Genomic DNA, 16,912 nt, shown 5'->3' with positions numbered 1-16,912 from the left:
TTAACAAACTAGAAAGCTTGTGACAGTTGTGAACAAATGTAGCCTAACTGTTGATGCTGGAGAATTAAAAAGTGTGGTGACACACTAGGTCTATGATGTTTTGCCATTGCACTGGCATTTCCCTATTGGATCTTGATCTCAAATTTGCAACACAATATTTTAGAATAAACAATAGAAAGTTTTCAGAGATTCCACTTTCCAGTGTTTAACCTAGTGGACAAAGAAGTACTGTGTGTCGTTCCTAACATTTTTATTGAACATTTGTGGGAAACTTGAGGTCATATGAGGGACTTTATGCATCATAAAGTAAGCTGCCTTATCACCACATAGAATACATAGTGATGGTTAAGGGCTAGAAAGAGAGAAACAAATATTTGACGTTTCTGGGAAGGACCCGGTAATCCAGGTATCATCAGATCTAAAGGCTGACCCTTCCAGGCTCTCTCTGATCAAACCCATCTCCCAGTCGATAACATGCGTAAGCCTCACACTTTACACTGAGGGGGATACAGACACACACAACACAAGTGATGGGCTAGGCTCGATGGTGCAGGGGTGGAAAGACAAACAGGCAGACAGACTTAATGCTCTAAGAGTGAGAAAACAAAAGGTTGTGCGATGTCACACATAGTATTGGTGGTCATAGCCACATTACTGTAGGTGAACTTCACTTGAGTTACAGTGGATGGATGATTATACAGTTCTGTAAGTTGCCGTCTGTTTCTCACAGAAACGCAATGGGTGGGCGGTGGCACTTTGAGTGAGGTTATTGTCATGTTGCATCAGTGGTGGACTCACTGGAATATAGTTGTCTGGCAGCAGAAGGTAAGATCCTGTGTTCATTTTCACCTAATTTTCACCCAACTAAATTCAAGTTCCCTTCACATATGACGTATACAGCTACAGGGAGAGTGAGGTAAATATCAAGGAGTTGATTGGGTACAATAAGTCATTTTTTAGAGTCATGCTCTGTCGTCTGATCTAACTCTCAAGTCTCAGGTTGCAGCAGTCATCAGAGAATATTACTGCACTCTTGAATTCCTAACGAATATTTTCAGACTTGAAAAGTTAGTCTTGATTTACACAATTCTAGTTTTGAGATTTTTGGAGTGTGTTATCATAGCAAGTCTATTTTACATGTGATATCTCAGATCTGGGTATATTTTAAATGAGGTGACTTCCCCATTTAAAAAAGATCACACATTTTATAAAATGTTGACACTGGATAGGAGCTAGTTTTTTAAACAAATTAACATCTTTCTTTAACTTATTTAGAATACTGTTGTACAACACACAAAAAACAATACAATAATGCTATTTATTGCATATGTGTTGCATAAGTGTAAACTAGGGAAATGTGAAATGTAGTCAGGCAGTGTAGGACCTGTAAGACCTTTCTACATTTACATAAAAGTGATTACAGCAATGACAAATATTTTTAATTGACCGATTATTGTTCTATATAAGAGGATGAAAATGTAGAATTGTAAAAGAAGAGACATCAGACAGATATTATCGTCTATTTTATTCCCTGTTGAAAACGCTACAAACTTTGTAGAGTTAAAGGCTTAGTTACTTTGCCCTACATACTGTATAAAGCTTGTAGAAGGTAGAACAACCAGAAAATTCATAATGGAACTCGTTGTTGTTGTTCTTCTTCTTCTGGTGACGAGCTAATAAATAAGAGTCAATTAAAGTGTTAATAATAAAAAAGTACTTTTCTTATAGACACATACAATGCAAGAAATACAATACAATCCTAACTGATTTGATATGTTATTTTTTGAAGAATGTATGCGTTAACTGAAAAAGCATGCTTGTAATGAAGGCAAAATTCCCTGGAGAATTTAAGAGGTACTGGACATTTTCTATCATTGCCACCGTGACAGTTCGCCGAAAACATAAACAGCAAAAGTCAGGAGGTTAACCAATGGTTTCCTATTAGGAACCAGGGAGAGAGACTCAAGTACTTCACAAAGCAAGGAAGGAAACAACAACAGACCAACTGGTGCTGTGACTGCTGCAGTAAAAACAGATAGGTGTCAAAAGAAGAAGTTTGAGAGTTTCTTACTAAAAAGCAGGGTCTATAATAAGCATGTCACTAAGAAGCAGGTGCAGAACTCTAGCAGTGAGGTTCTCGTCTCTGGAGAGGACTATTCAGGAAGCTGAGCAACTCTCTCTGCTGCAGTCCTGTGCTTTCAAGCTTCCCTAATCGCTAACGCTGTATACAGCATCACTGCTCTCCACTTGCTAGTTCTCAGCCCTTGACCCCTGACAAATGTCCTCAAACTCACTGTTCCCTTACAAAAACAATTGAGGTTTTGAAACTGCAGTAGAAGTTCAGTAACTGCAGTCGACTGTGGTATTTTGGACTCAATAAATGCAAAATAACTGCAGTGTACCGCAGTTGAACAGCAGTTATACTGCACTTTAACTGCAGTTACACTGCAAACTTACTGCAGTAAAAAAAACGGTTATTTTGGAAGCAGTATTTTCAGTATACTGCTGTTATATTGCAATCTGACTGCAATCTTTTTACGGAAGGGTTGGGGCAAGTTTTTCCAGTTTGTACCCATTTAGGCCACTCTGCCATCTCAACACAGAGCTGCTCTACTTCCAGCACCTCTAGCACCAGGCTGTAAATATGTAGCACCGCATGAAATACTGTGCAACAGTACAGCAGCAATGTTAATGAGGTTTAAAATGGTCTGGATGTGGTTGTACACGCCATAAACAGATTGGTTGCTTCTAGTTATCAATTGATGAAGATATGCATTAAGAAATAATCATGGTCTGCAATTTTTCTAGCTCATCATACAACAATATAAAGAGAAGGTACAACTGCAAGGGAAACGTTGAGAAGTCCAGCTATATCTGGTGTAGGGGAGTGGGTAGACTATATATAGGTATTTTGACCTCTAAACGCGTGTGCTCTCCACCACAAGGCAGAGCACTAATCTCTGTCTCTCATCTCAGTCTTTGGTTAAATGTTTATGTCCTTTGCTTTGACTGCCACTTCAAAGAGTAAGTATCTGCAAAGCTCTACAACGCTGGTCTACTGTGATCTACAGTAAAATTCTCAAAGTTGTATTTTCTGGGGTTCTCGTACATGCAACATTTCCATTTTTAAACTCTTTTTCAATATTGTTAGCTTTCGTGATATTTAATTGATGTTGCAAAATTGCTTCAAACAAAGATCTACATAATAATAATATATCTAATAGGACAGACAGCGAGACTGCTCACAAAGTATTAATGAAAACGAGAACTTGCAGGATATTTCACTATAAGTTGAGGTAAAAAGCTATAATAGTTATGTTTTTGCACTTTATACAGCACTGGTTCGTGTGTGAAATCCTGTGCGAAAACATATTTTTCAGTGCATCTTATGAAGTGTTAAGTACAGCGGTCAACAAGAGGTGTAATATCTGATTGTACATTTTGCCCGTTAAGAAGCTTTAATTTTGCCTAATGGTGTCACGACTTCCGCCGAAGTCGGCTCCTCTCCTTGTTCGGGCGGCGTTAGGCGGTCGACATCACCGGCTTTCTAGCCATCGCTGCTCCATTTTTCATGTATCCATTTGTTTTGTCTTGTTCCCCGCACACCTGGTTTTCATTCCCCAATCAATTCGTATGTATTTATTCCTCTGTTCCCCATCATGTCTTTGTGTAAGATTGTTTGTGTTACGTGTGTATTGTTGACGCGCCAGACTGGCTTGTTTTTTCTGTGCTATTTTTTCACAAAGATGTTTATTGTTAAACATAATTCTTGTGACTGTTTTGCACGTTTTGCACTTTTGCCTAAATAAAGTGTGTGCCTGTTCACAAATCTCTGCTCTCCTGCACCTGACTTCGCTACCAGTATGCACACATCTGACAAATCGAGACAATAAAGAGAGCATGTTCCATGTGTGCATGTGCAGTTAAAAAGACTCATAGTCATCATATTAATTAGCCAAAGGCTGAAACCTTGGTCAAAGGCAATAGGGCTCTCACTATACCAGTATCACAATACTATTATACTGCACTTTCCATGACAAAAAAGTAAAACACAAAGAAGACTAAACTCTTTAAAAACCTGCTTTTTGTTAAATAATGTGTGCTATAGTTAGGAAAATTAGCAATTGTGACTCTGAATGACAACATAAGGCTGTTTGTATGTTTTCAATATTACAATGATTTTCCCCAAGAAATGTAGTTCGCTTCATAATAATAATAATTATCATGTTTTGTTTGCGTGCCATGATACTTCTGAGTATCACGATACTGTCACGCCTTGGTCTTAGTATTTTGTGTTTTAGTTAATTAGTTGGTCAGGCCAGGGTGTGACATGGGTTTATTGTTTGTTGTATTTCTTAGTGGGGTTTTTTAGTTATTGGGATTGTGGCTGATTAGGGGTGTGTTGCATAGGTTTGGCTGCCTGAGGCGGTTCTCAACCAAGAGTCAGGTGATTCTCGTTGTCTCTGATTGGGAACCGTATTTAGGTAGCCTGGGTTTCACTTTGTATTTCGTGGGTGATTGTTCCTGTCTCTGTGTTAGTGTTCACCAGACAGGCTGTATAGGTTTTTCACGTTCCGTTTGTTGTTTTTTGTATTTATAAGTTATTTCGTGTATCGTCATTTGTTCCATTAAAGAACATGAGTAACCAACACGCTGCATTTCGGTCCTACTCTCTTTCGACAAACGAAGAACGTTGTTACAGAATCACCCACCACACACGGACCGAGCAGCGTGTTAACAGGCAGCTGGAGCAGCGAAGGGAGGACGTTATGGACAGCAGAGGATTGGAGTATACGACGTGGGAAGAAATAGACAGGTGGGCGGCCGACCCAGAGAGAGTGCCGGAGCCCGCCTGGGATTCGCTGGAGCAGTGCGAAGAGGGCTATAGGATAATGGAGTCGAAAAGAGTGACACGGCGGCGCAGAGCGAAACCAGAAAATCAGCCCCAAAAATTTCTTGGGGGGGGGCTCAGAGGGAGAGTGGCTGAGTCAGGAGACAGACCTGAGCCAACTCTCCCTGTTTATCGTGAGGAGCAAAGGAGGAGACCAGAACCGGTGTTGGAGGTGAGTGAAGCAGAGACTGTGAAGGAGTTAATGGGGAAATTGGAGGAGAGAGTAATGAGGGAGTTGCTAGTTTGGTGCTTTAGGTATAAGATTCGTCCGACGGAGCGTGTCGGGGATTTAATGGCACCTGGGTCAGCGCTCCATACTAGTCCTGAGGTGCGTGTTAGTCGGCTGGTGAAAAATGTGCCAGCCTCACGCACTAGGCCTCCTGTGTACCTACCTAGCCTTGCAGGTCCTATGCCAGTCCTGCTCTCAAGCTCTCCAGTACACCTTCACGGTCCAGTCCATCCTGTGCCACCTTCACACACCAGTCCTCCGATGGTAGCTCCCCGCACCAGGCTTCCTGTGCGTGTACTCGATCCAGTACCACCAGTTCCAGTACCACGCACCAGGCCTTCAGTGCGCCTCTCCTGTTCAGCGCAGCCAGCGCTTTCTCCCTCTCCTGCGCTGTCGGAGTCTCCCGCCTGTTCAGCGTTTCTAGAGCCTTCCTCCTCTACAGCGCTGCCGGAGCCTCCTGCCTGTTCAGAGCAGCCTGAGCTGCCAGTCTGCGTGGAGCAGCTAGAGCTGCCAGTCTGCGTGGAGCAGCTAGAGCTGCCAGTCTGCATGGAGCAGCTAGAGCTGCCAGTCTGCATGGAGCAGCTAGAGCTGCCAGTCTGCATGGAGCAGCTAGAGCTGCCAGTCTGCATGGAGCAGTCCAGAGTTGCCAGTCTGCATGGAGCAGCTAGTGCTGTCAGTCTGCATGGGGCAGCCAGAGCTGTCAGTCTGCTTGGAGCAGCCAGAGTTGCCAGTCTGCATGGAGTTGCCAGTCTGCATGGAGTTGCCAGTCTGCATGGAGTTGCCAGTCTGCAAGGAGCTGCCAGTCTGCAAGGAGCTGCCAGTCTGCAAGGAGCTGCCAGAGCTGTCAATCTGCATGGAGCAGCCAGAGCCGCCAGTCAGCATGGAGCAGCCAGAGCCGCCAGTCAGCATGGAGCAGCCAGAGCCGTCAGTCAGCATGAAGCAGCCAGAGCCGTCAGTCAGCCAGACTCTTCCAGATCTGCCAGTCAGCCAGACTCTTCCAGATCTGCCAGTCAGCCAGACTCTTCCAGATCTGCCAGTCAGCCAGACTCTTCCAGATCTGCCAGTCAGCCAGACTCTTCCAGATCTGCTATTCAGCCAGACTCTTCCAGATCTGCCAGTCAACCAGACTCTTCCAGATCTGCTAGTCAACCAGACTCTTCCAGATCCGCCAGTCAGCCAGGATCTGCCGGATTCAACTGCCTGGCTGGGCTTCTTCTCAGTACTGGGCTTCCTCTCAGTACTGGGCTTCCTCTCAGTACTGGGCTGCCCCTCAGTCCCGAGCTGCCCCTCAGTCCCGAGCTGCCCCTCAGTCCCGAGCTGCCCCTCAGTCCCGAGCTGCCTCAGTCCCGAGCTGCCCCTCAGTCACGAGCTGCTCCTCAGTTCAGTGGGGTTCTGGGTGAGGACTATTCGGCCATGGTCGTCGGCGAGGGTGGAACATCCCAGGATGCGAAGGGGAGGAACTATGACATTTATGGAGTGGGGTCCACGTCCCGAGCCGGAACCGCCACCATGGACAGACGCCCACCCGGACCCTCCCTATGGTTTTGAGGTGCGTTCAGGAGTCCGCACCCTAGGGGGGGGGGGTTCTGTCACGCCTTGGTCTTAGTATTTTGTGTTTTAGTTAATTAGTTGCTCAGGCCAGGGTGTGACATGGGTTTATTGTTTGTTGTATTTCTTAGTGGGGTTTTTTAGTTATTGGGATTGTGGCTGATTAGGGGTGTGTGTTGCATAGGTTTGGCTGCCTGAGGCGGTTCTCAATCAGAGTCAGGTGATTCTCGTTGTCTCTGATTGGGAACCGTATTTAGGTAGCCTGGGTTTCACTTTATATTTCGTGGGTGATTGTTCCTGTCTCTGTGTTAGTGTTCACCAGACAGGCTGTATAGGTTTTTCGCGTTCCGTTTGTTGTTTTTTGTACTTATAAGTTATTTCGTGTATCGTCATTTGTTCCATTAAAGAACATGAGTAACCAACACGCTGCATTTCGGTCCGACCCTCTTTCGACAAACGAAGAACGTCGTTACAGATACTGGTATCTTGACAAAAAAAAGGGAGTGAGGTGGGAACATCCCTCTGACCCATGGTTATTAACAAATTATTTTCATCTCAGAGCAAAATGTTGACCTTCATAGACATTACAACCTTTGGGGAATTTTGTACAACACAGACGTGTGTCTGCCAGTGTGATTATAGCAATTTTAATGGACACACTGTATTACCTACAGTTGTGATTGTGATCAGACACTTGATCAAAGGTATGATGAGTAAGTGGTCTCACCCAAGGGCACTGTCATTGCTGGTATGTTTACAACATTTGAACTCTGAGAGAGTAAATCCCCAGATCGGTAGCATACTTAATTTTACACTGACATTTTACTGAGCTTCGTCCCAGGGTACAGTGAGAGCAGAGCAGCATAAGCCATATGAAGTTGAACACGTGCCTTTCCCTCAAGGCCTCATATCTCCAGATCGCATAACTTACACTAAGCTCAAATAACATAATTGTTGGTATCATGTTACATAACTGGCAAATAAATGTAGTGTAAATATCTAGTGTATTATTGTCTATTTCACATTTACAAGCCATCTTGTTTGCAACACACCACTGTAGGACCTTACCTTGTCTCTGCTAACCGTGTCTATAACCGTGTCTATAACCGTGTCTATAACCGTGTCTATAACCCTGTCTATAACCCTGTCTATAACCCTGTCTATAACCCTGTCTATAACCCTGTCTGTAACCGTGTCTGTAACCCTGTCTACAACCTTGTCTGTAACCTTGTCTATATCGTGGTCTATAACCTTGTCTATAACCTTGTCTATAACCCTGTCTATAACCCTGTCTATAACCTTTTCTATAACCATGTTTATAACCCTGTCTATTTATATTTATTTATTAGTTAACCTTTATTTAACTAGGCAAGTCAGTTAAGAACAAATTCTTATTTACAATGACGTCCTACCCCGGCCTAACCTTTACCCGGATGACACAGGGCAAAATGTGCGCCGCCCTATGGGACTCCGGCCGGTTGTGATACAGCCTGGAATTGAACCAGGGTCTGTAGTGACGCCTCTAACACTGAGATGCAGTGCCTTAGACCACTGCACCACTCGGGAGCCCCAAGGTCAATAACCTTGTCCACAACGTTGTCTATAACTATGTCTATAACCCCGCCTATAACCTTGTCTATAACCTTGTCTATAACCCTGTTCATAACCTTGTCTATAACCTTGTCTATGGCCTTGTCTATGGTCTTGTCTATAACCCTGTCTATAACCTTGTCTACAACCCTGTCTATAAACTTGTCTATAAATATGTCTATAACCTTGTCTATAAATATGTCTATAACCTTGTCTATAACCTTGTCTGTGGTCTTGTCTATAATCATGTCTATAACGTTGTATATAACCTTGTCCATGGTCTTGTCTATAACCTTATCTATGGTCTTGTCTATAACCCTGTCTATAACCTTGTCTATAACCTTGTCTATAACCTTGTCTATAACCTTGTCTATAACCTTGTCTACAAATATGTCTATAACCTTGTCTATAACCTTGTCTATGGTCTTGTCTATAACCTTGTCTATAACGTTGTCTATAACTTTGTCTATGGTCTTGTCTATAACCTTGTCTATAACGTGGTCTATAACCTTGTCCATGGTCTTGTCTATAACCTTGTACATGGTCTTGTCTATAACCTTGTCTATGGTCTTGTCTATAATAACTTATGGACTAGAGCAACAGCTGAAGCCGGAAGTTTACATACTCCTTAGCAACATACATTTAAACTCAGGCTTTCAAAATTCCTGACACTTAATCCTAGTACAAATTCCCTGTCTTAGGTCAGTTAGGATCACCACTTTATTTTATGAATGTGAAAAGAATAATAGCAGAGATAATGATTTATTTCAGATTTTATTTCTTTCATCACATTCCCAGTGGGTCAGAAGTTTGCATACACTCAATTAGTATTTGGTAGCATTGTTTTTAAATTGTTCAACTTGGTTCAAACATTTCGGGTAGCCTTCCACAAGCTTCCCACAAAACGTTGGGTGAATTTTGGCCCATTACTCCTGACAGAGCTGGTGTAACTGAGTCAGGTTTGTAGGCCTCCTTGCCCGCACACGCTTTTTCAGTTTACATTTACATTTACATTTAAGTCATTTAGCAGACGCTCTTATCCAGAGCGACTTACAAATTGGTGAATTCACCTTCTGACATCCAGTGGAACAGCCACTTTACAATAGTGCATCTAAGTCATTAAGGGGGGGGGGGTGAGAAGGATTACTTATCCTATCCTAGGTATTCCTTGAAGAGGTGGGGTTTCAGGTGTCTCCGGAAGGTGGTGATTGACTCCGCTGTCCTGGCGTCGTGAGGGAGTTTGTTCCACCATTGGGGGGCCAGAGCAGCGAACAGTTTTGACTGGGCTGAGCGGGAACTGTACTTCCTCAATGGCAGGGAGGCGAGCAGGCCAGAGGAGGATGAACGCAGTGCCCTTGCTTGGGTGTAGGGCCTGATCAGAGCCTGGAGGTACTGCGGTGCCGTTCCCCTCACAGCTCCGTAGGCAAGCACCATGGTCTTGTAGCGGATGCGAGCTTCAACTGGAAGCCAGTGGAGAGAGCGGAGGAGCGGGGTGACGTGAGAGAACTTGGGAAGGTTGAACACCAGACGGGCTGCGGCGTTCTGGATGAGTTGTAGGGGTTTAATGGCACAGGCAGGGAGCCCAGCCAACAGCGAGTTGCAGTAATCCAGACGGGAGATGACAAGTGCCTGGATTAGGACCTGCGCCGCTTCCTGGGTGAGGCAGGGTCGTACTCTGCGGATGTTGTAGAGCATGAACCTACAGGAACGGGCCACCGCCATGATGTTGGTTGAGAACGACAGGGTGTTGTCCAGGATCACGCCAAGGTTCTTAGCGCTCTGGGAGGAGGACACAGTGGAGTTGTCAACCGTGATGGCGAGATCATGGAACGGGCAGTCCTTCCCCGGGAGGAAGAGCAGCTCCGTCTTGCCGAGGTTCAGCTTGAGGTGGTGATCCGTCATCCACACTGATATGTCTGCCAGACATGCAGAGATGCGATTCGCCACCTGGTCATCAGAAGGGGGAAAGGAGAAGATTAATTGTGTGTCGTCTGCATAGCAATGATAGGAGAGACCATGTGAGGTTATGACAGAGCCAAGTGACTTGGTGTATAGCGAGAATAGGAGAGGGCCTAGAACAGAGCCCTGGGGGACACCAGTGGTGAGAGCGCGTGGCGAGGAGACAGATTCTCGCCACGCCACCTGGTAGGAGCGACCTGTCAGGTAGGACGCAATCCAAGCGTGGGCCGCGCCGGAGATGCCCAACTCGGAGAGGGTGGAGAGGAGGATCTGATGGTTCACAGTATCGAAGGCAGCCGATAGGTCTAGAAGGATGAGAGCAGAGGAGAGAGAGTTAGCTTTAGCAGTGCGGAGCGCCTCCGTGATGCAGAGAAGAGCAGTCTCAGTTGAATGACTAGTCTTGAAACCTGACTGATTTGGATCAAGAAGGTCATTCTGAGAGAGATAGAGGGAGAGCTGGCCAAGGACGGCACGTTCAAGAGTTTTGGAGAGAAAAGAAAGAAGGGATACTGGTCTGTAGTTGTTGACATCGGAGGGATCGAGTGTAGGTTTCTTCAGAAGGGGTGCAACTCTCGCTCTCTTGAAGACGGAAGGGACGTAGCCAGCGGTCAGGGATGAGTTGATGAGCGAGGTGAGGTAAGGGAGAAGGTCCCCGGAAATGGTCTGGAGGAGAGAGGAGGGGATAGGGTCGAGCGGGCAGGTTGTTGGGCGGCCGGCCGTCACAAGAAGCGAGATTTCATCTGGAGAGAGAGGGGAGAAAGAGGTCAGAGCACAGGGTAGGGCAGTGTGAGCAGAACCAGCGGTGTCGTTTGACTTAGCAAACGAGGATCGGATGTCGTCGACCTTCTTTTCAAAATGGTTGACGAAGTCATCTGCAGAGAGGGAGGAGGGGGGGGGAGGGGGAGGAGGATTCAGAAGGGAGGAGAAGGTGGCAAAGAGCTTCCTAGGGTTAGAGGCAGATGCTTGGAATTTAGAGTGGTAGAAAGTGGCTTTGGCAGCAGAGACAGAGGAGGAAAATGTAGAGAGGAGGGAGTGAAAGGATGCCAGGTCCGCAGGGAGGCGGGTTTTCCTCCATTTCCGCTCGGCTGCCCGGAGCTCTGTTCTGTGAGCTCGCAATGAGTCATCGAGCCACGGAGCGGGAGGGGAGGACCGAGCCGGCCTGGAGGATAGGGGACAGTTCTGCCCACAAATTCTCTGTAGGATTGAGGTCAGAGTTTTGTGATGGCCAATCCAATACCTTGACTTTGTTGTCCTTAAGCCATTTTACCACAACTTTGGAAGTATGCTTGAGGTCATTGTCCATTTGGAAGACACATTTGTGACCAAGCTTTAACTTCCTGACTGATGTCTTGAGATGTTGCTTCAATATATCCACATCATATGACTTTGTCATGATGCCATCTATTTTGTGAAGTGCACCAGTCCCTCCTGCAGCAAAGCACCCCCACAACATGATGCTGCCACCCACGTGCTTCACAGTTGGGATGGTGTTCTTCGACTTGCAAGCCTCCCCTTTTTCCTCCAAACATAACGATGGTCATTATGGCCAAATAGTTCTATTTTTGTTTCATCAGACCAGAGGACATTTTTCAAAAAAGTCAGATTTTTGTCCCCATGTGCAGTTGCAACCATCGTCTGGCTTTTTTATGGCGGTTTTGGAGCAGTGCATTCTTCCTTGCTGAGCAGCCTTTCAGGTTATGTCGATATAGGACTCGTTTTACTGTGGATATAGATACTTTGCACCTATTTCCTCCAGCATCTTCACAAGGTCCTTTGCTGTTGTTCTGCGATTGATTTGCACTTTTCGCACCAAAGGATGTTCATTTCTAGGAGACAGAACGTGTCTCCTTCTTGAGCGGTATGATGGCTGCGTGGTCCCATGGTGTTTATACTTGCGTACTATTGTTTGTACAGATGAACGTGGTACCTTCAGGCATTTGAAAATTGCTCCCAGGGATGAACCAGACTTTTGGAGGTCTACAAATATTTTTCTGAGGTCTTGGCTGATTTCTTTTGAGGTCTTGGCTGATTTTCAGATAACTCAAATGATGTAAATTAGAAGCTTCTAAAGCCATGACATAATTTTCTGGAATTTTCCAAGCTGTTTAAAGGCACAGTCAGCTTAGTGTATGTAATCTTCTGACCCGGTGGAATTGTGATACAGTGAATTATAAGTGAAATAATCTGTCTGTAAACAATTGTTGGAAAAATTACTTGTGTCATGCACAAAGTAGATGTCCTAAACGACTTGCCAAAACTTTAGTTTCTTAACAAGAAATTTGTGGAGTGGTTGAAAAACGAGTTTTAATGACTCCAATCTAAGTGTATGTAACCTTCTGACTTCAACTGTACATTCACCTGGTCTCCTTCAGATTATTCTAGTAGTTCTTCTGTTCTTCTGTTGCTCTATGTTTCTGGCGTCATGGTGCTGACAGTTGGTGCATTATGATCTCATCTCTCTCTGCTGTAGGAAACATGGTGGAGAAACAACGTCAAACAGCCATCAGCATTGTAACCCAAACCAGCCCGCGACCAATCAATCTCAACTATTGAGCTGCATACCACTGACATCCAGACAGATCAGAGTTCACATTGGGACATGGTGCTCTTACTAATAAGCATGTAATGGTTCAGGAGAGACTTTTATTAGGGTTGTATTAGGGTTTCTATTTTCCAGTGACTAGGGCCCATGCACCTAACCTCTTATCTCATATAGAGGGGATAGAAGATGAAAGGGAGGTAGAGGATATGGAACCAGAGATGAGCACACTGCAGGCAAGCAGTAGCTTCTTGTGAAGGGGTGGGCAAGTCAGTGCACCATGACAAAAAAAAGACAGAGAGAGAGAGAGAGAGAGAGAGAGAGGGAGAGTGTGTGTGTGTGAGAGAGAGAGAGAAGGGAGAGAGAGAGAGAGAGAGAGAGAGAGAGAGTGTGTGAGAGACGGAGAGTGAAATAGAGAGAAAAAGAGAGTGTGAGAGAGGGAGAGAGAGAAAAAAAGAGTGTGAGAGAGGGAGAGAGCAGAATTGTGAAACTAAAACCTTCCTTGTGTCTAAAACGGGCCTGATCTGCATCAAGCAGATTGAGTGTGATCGTAACTCTCAACCACTTGACTTGCCCATTCTGTCAGACAAAATAGTGGTAGTAAAAAAGTAATAGTAATCTAGGAAAACAATATGAGTTTATTAGTCAAGTTGAAAGAAGAGACAGGTTCAGAGAGGTTCCTGTGTCAAATCTAGAAGCTGGTTGTGTGAATGATATAAAAACTAGCACAGTCAAGACTAGACTATATATACTTATACTATATCATACCAACTCTCCAACATGAGCATTTTAATGTGTAGGCCATGCATACTGTCTGGTCTCTGTCTACGAGATGAATCACGCGTTAAATGTACACGTCTTTCAGACATTAAGAGGAAAACGTGTTACATTATTTTAGTCACATTAGAGGGGATGGCTACACCTCAGACAACTCCTCCTCTCTGCCCTTCCACCATATACACCACTGCTTTATTCAGCCTGTATATCCGGTTAGACAGCGGGATATGAGTGTGTTAGTGGCTCTACAACACCATGTCATTCAAAGATTTCAATGCTCAAACACAGAAATTAATAAATGTTCTGATCTGTGACCCAGACTGTATAGCAGAAATGTGAAAATGTATAGCCTAATCATAGGATTTTGCAAATAACTAATAATAAACATTCCCTTCACAGGTGAAATCCTAGACAGAAACCTGAACGAAGTGCACGAGAACTTACTTATCCTTCTTTTATCTGCCCAACCAAGAAATAGCCATCCTACTTTCTATACTGAGACCAGATGGAGCCCATGTCAGTATCTCCAAATGGGAGCACGGAGACAGTGGAGGATGGTCATACAGCCTCCCTAGAGGGGGCGCTGATACACAAGGGCCTGAGGCGCAAGAGAGAATTCATTCCAGAGGAGAAGAAGGACTTCACATACTGGGAGAAGCGTCGCAAGAACAACGAGGCGGCCAAGCGCTCGAGGGAGAAGAGGAGGGTAAACGATTATGTGCTGGAGAGCCGCCTGGCAGCCATGAACAAAGAGAACGCCCGGTTGAACACAGAACTGCTGGCCCTCAAACTCCACTTTGGCCTGGTGAGCCCTGCGGGCTATGCTGCCCACCAGAGCAGCCTGCTACGGCTCCACCATGCCCATACCCACAGCCCTCATTCTCCGCCACCCAGCAGCCCAACCCAGCCCCTGGACAAGGACGTCTACTGGGGTAGGAGGCCCAGCTACAGAGACCCCTCTACTTTGCCAAATTACCACCACCTACCCCCTGTCCTGACTGGACAACTGGCTCCTGCCATGATCAATCCACATGCTCTACCAACTAGAAGGGCCTATCCATACTTCTTCGAAATCCCTGGTGTTGTCCACCCTGCAAACTCATCCTCCCTTCTCCTGCCCCCGCTTCTCCCCTCTCCCCTATTGTCCTGGACGGGGGTTCCCCTGCTGAGGCCCACCCCTAGGAGAGGGGGTTCAGATGAGGAGGGAGAACAGCAGGTCCCAGCAGCCTCCTCCAGTGCTGCATTACCGCACAAGCTGAGGCTGAAGACCATCAGAGCTCCTACTGTCCACAGGGATGTCAGAGACAGGGCTTCCCCCCCGCTCCCGCTCTATGTATCTGACTGACTGACCACATAGCACATGACACAGCAGCACAGAGCAGACCAACCACAGCACTGAGAACATGAAGGATCCATGCATATTTTTAGATTGGTCTAGTTAGTCTAGCCAGCCATCTAAACTTGTAGTAATCATGGCCGAATTACCAATCGAAAACGCAGGGCACGTGCCCAGCTGCCCTGACATCCACAGAGCCCCCATTGATTTTGTTAGTCACTCTCACTCAGATATCATATTAACCTGGCAAAAGTCATGGCAAAATGTGCAGAATTGCACAAAATGTCTCCCCACCCAAGGGCAAAATGTGTAGAATTGCAGGAAATTGTCTGTAAAACTGAAGAGAAAATGTGTCCTGTAAAGCAAACTTAACTGTTTACCTTTGTTAATAAAATACTTTTCTGCTAACAGATCCCTCATGTATTAAATTATAGTTTTTAATCTCGGTACTGAGTTAGTGTGTAGCGGGTAATTGTATAGCTAATAGCTATGTGTTTTCAGAGAGACAGGTGGGTGAAGCTACAGCAACCAATGTGATAAATGCTGGGGTTATTTATGCTTGTTTTTGCTGTTCTCAAGACTGCACTAAAACTCAGACCATGACAACAACCCTGGTGAGGAGTATGTTTTTGGGTTGTGGTTACAGACATATTGTTTTTGTCTGCTCTGCATGCCAGCATTTCAAAGGTACTTCATAGACTTTGAGGTGGAGAGATGGGCCACCTGTGACATGTTTTCTAAGGGATAGGTCGAAATTTACTGGTTGGTCCAAAATAGGGGAGTGTTGACAAACTTTTTTTTAGCTTTGGGGAGGGTTGTGTGGTTTTTTGGGGAGCACAGGGGAGGGGAGTGCGTTTTTTCCTTGGTTTTCATTAGCTCTTCTGCTCGTATTTCGCCAATAAACAATGGCCTGACTTACTTTTGATATTATCCTGTTAAAGTTTAGACAGGCTTATGAAGGTTTGGTATGGTGTGGCTATTATTATGAAGCTATAGCTACTGCAGGCCTATGATATGAAGGCAGAGTGCCACGGCGCTCCAACTGACTCCGACAATTGAACTTGAGGTGAGGAAGACTGTATCAGGCCTTCCAGAGTTACTCCTATAATTTAACAATATAATGCTTACATTTATACAAAATATTTGTATTGAAAATGAACAAATATTCCTCCTTCATTATGGCTACATGTATATCTGTATAGCAGACACAGTAGTCATCTGACATAAAGAAATGCATGTCTGTGTCGTAGCATACCACAGGCCCATCTCAATCTCTCTGGGGTTAGGACTAAGCTTCTCTTCCATTATATTGGCTCTACCAGTCAAACACACCTACTCATTCCAGGGTTTTTCGTATTTTTATACAATTTACACTGTAGAATAATAGTGAAGACATTAAAACTATGAAATAACACATACGGAATAATGTAGTAACGAAAAATAATAATAAACAAATCAAAAGATATTTTATATTTGAAATTCTTCAAAGTAGCCACGTTTTGCCTTGATGACAGCTTTGCACACTCTTGGCATTCTCTCAACCAGCTTCATGAGGTAGTCACCTGCAATGTATTTCAATTAACAGGTGTGCATTGTTAAAAGTTAATTTGTGGAATTTCTTTCCTTCTTAATGCGTTTGAGCCAATCAGTTGTGTTGTGACAAGATAGGGTTGATAAAAGACCAAGTCCATATTATTGCAAGAACAGCTCAAATAAACAAAGAGAAACGAATGTCCATCATTACTTTCAGACACGAAAGTCAGTCAATGCAGAAAATCTTCAAGTGCAGTCGCAAAAACCATCAAGCGCTATGATGAAACTGTCTCATGAGGATCACCACAGAAAAGGAAGACCCAGAGTTACTTCTGCTGCAGAGGATAAGTTCAGAGATCAAGTAACAGACACATCTCAACAGCAAATGTTCAGAGGAGACTGCGTGAATCAGGCCTTCATGGTTGAATTGCTGCAAATAAACCACTACTAAGGGACACCAATAACAAGAAGAGACTTGTTTGGGCCAAGAAACACAAACAATGGATATTA

At 44.8% G+C, this 16,912-nt stretch overlaps 1 protein-coding gene across 2 annotated transcripts; it reads left to right on the top strand.

Annotated features, from left to right (window-relative positions):
- The first annotated feature begins 775 nt into the window (after positions 1-775).
- Positions 776-15,279, top strand: LOC135555135 (nuclear factor interleukin-3-regulated protein-like). Of its 2 annotated transcripts, none has more exons than XM_064987493.1 (2): positions 776-825; positions 13,933-15,279. In XM_064987493.1, the coding sequence occupies exon 2, from the start codon at positions 14,039-14,041 to the stop codon at positions 14,876-14,878; it is 840 nt and encodes a 279-aa protein (XP_064843565.1). In that variant the 5' UTR covers positions 776-825; positions 13,933-14,038; the 3' UTR covers positions 14,879-15,279. The 2 variants fall into 2 exon arrangements, with proteins under 2 accessions (XP_064843565.1, XP_064843564.1); XM_064987492.1 differs by lacking the exon at positions 776-825 and adding an exon at positions 4,702-5,063.
- Positions 15,280-16,912: the final 1,633 nt, after the last annotated feature.

This window comes from Oncorhynchus masou, chromosome 15, assembly GCF_036934945.1.
Source record: "Oncorhynchus masou masou isolate Uvic2021 chromosome 15, UVic_Omas_1.1, whole genome shotgun sequence".
Classification (NCBI taxonomy): Eukaryota; Metazoa; Chordata; class Actinopteri; order Salmoniformes; family Salmonidae; genus Oncorhynchus; species Oncorhynchus masou.
Note: the sequence above shows the minus strand (reverse complement) of the source record. Positions and strands in the feature narration are given on the sequence as shown.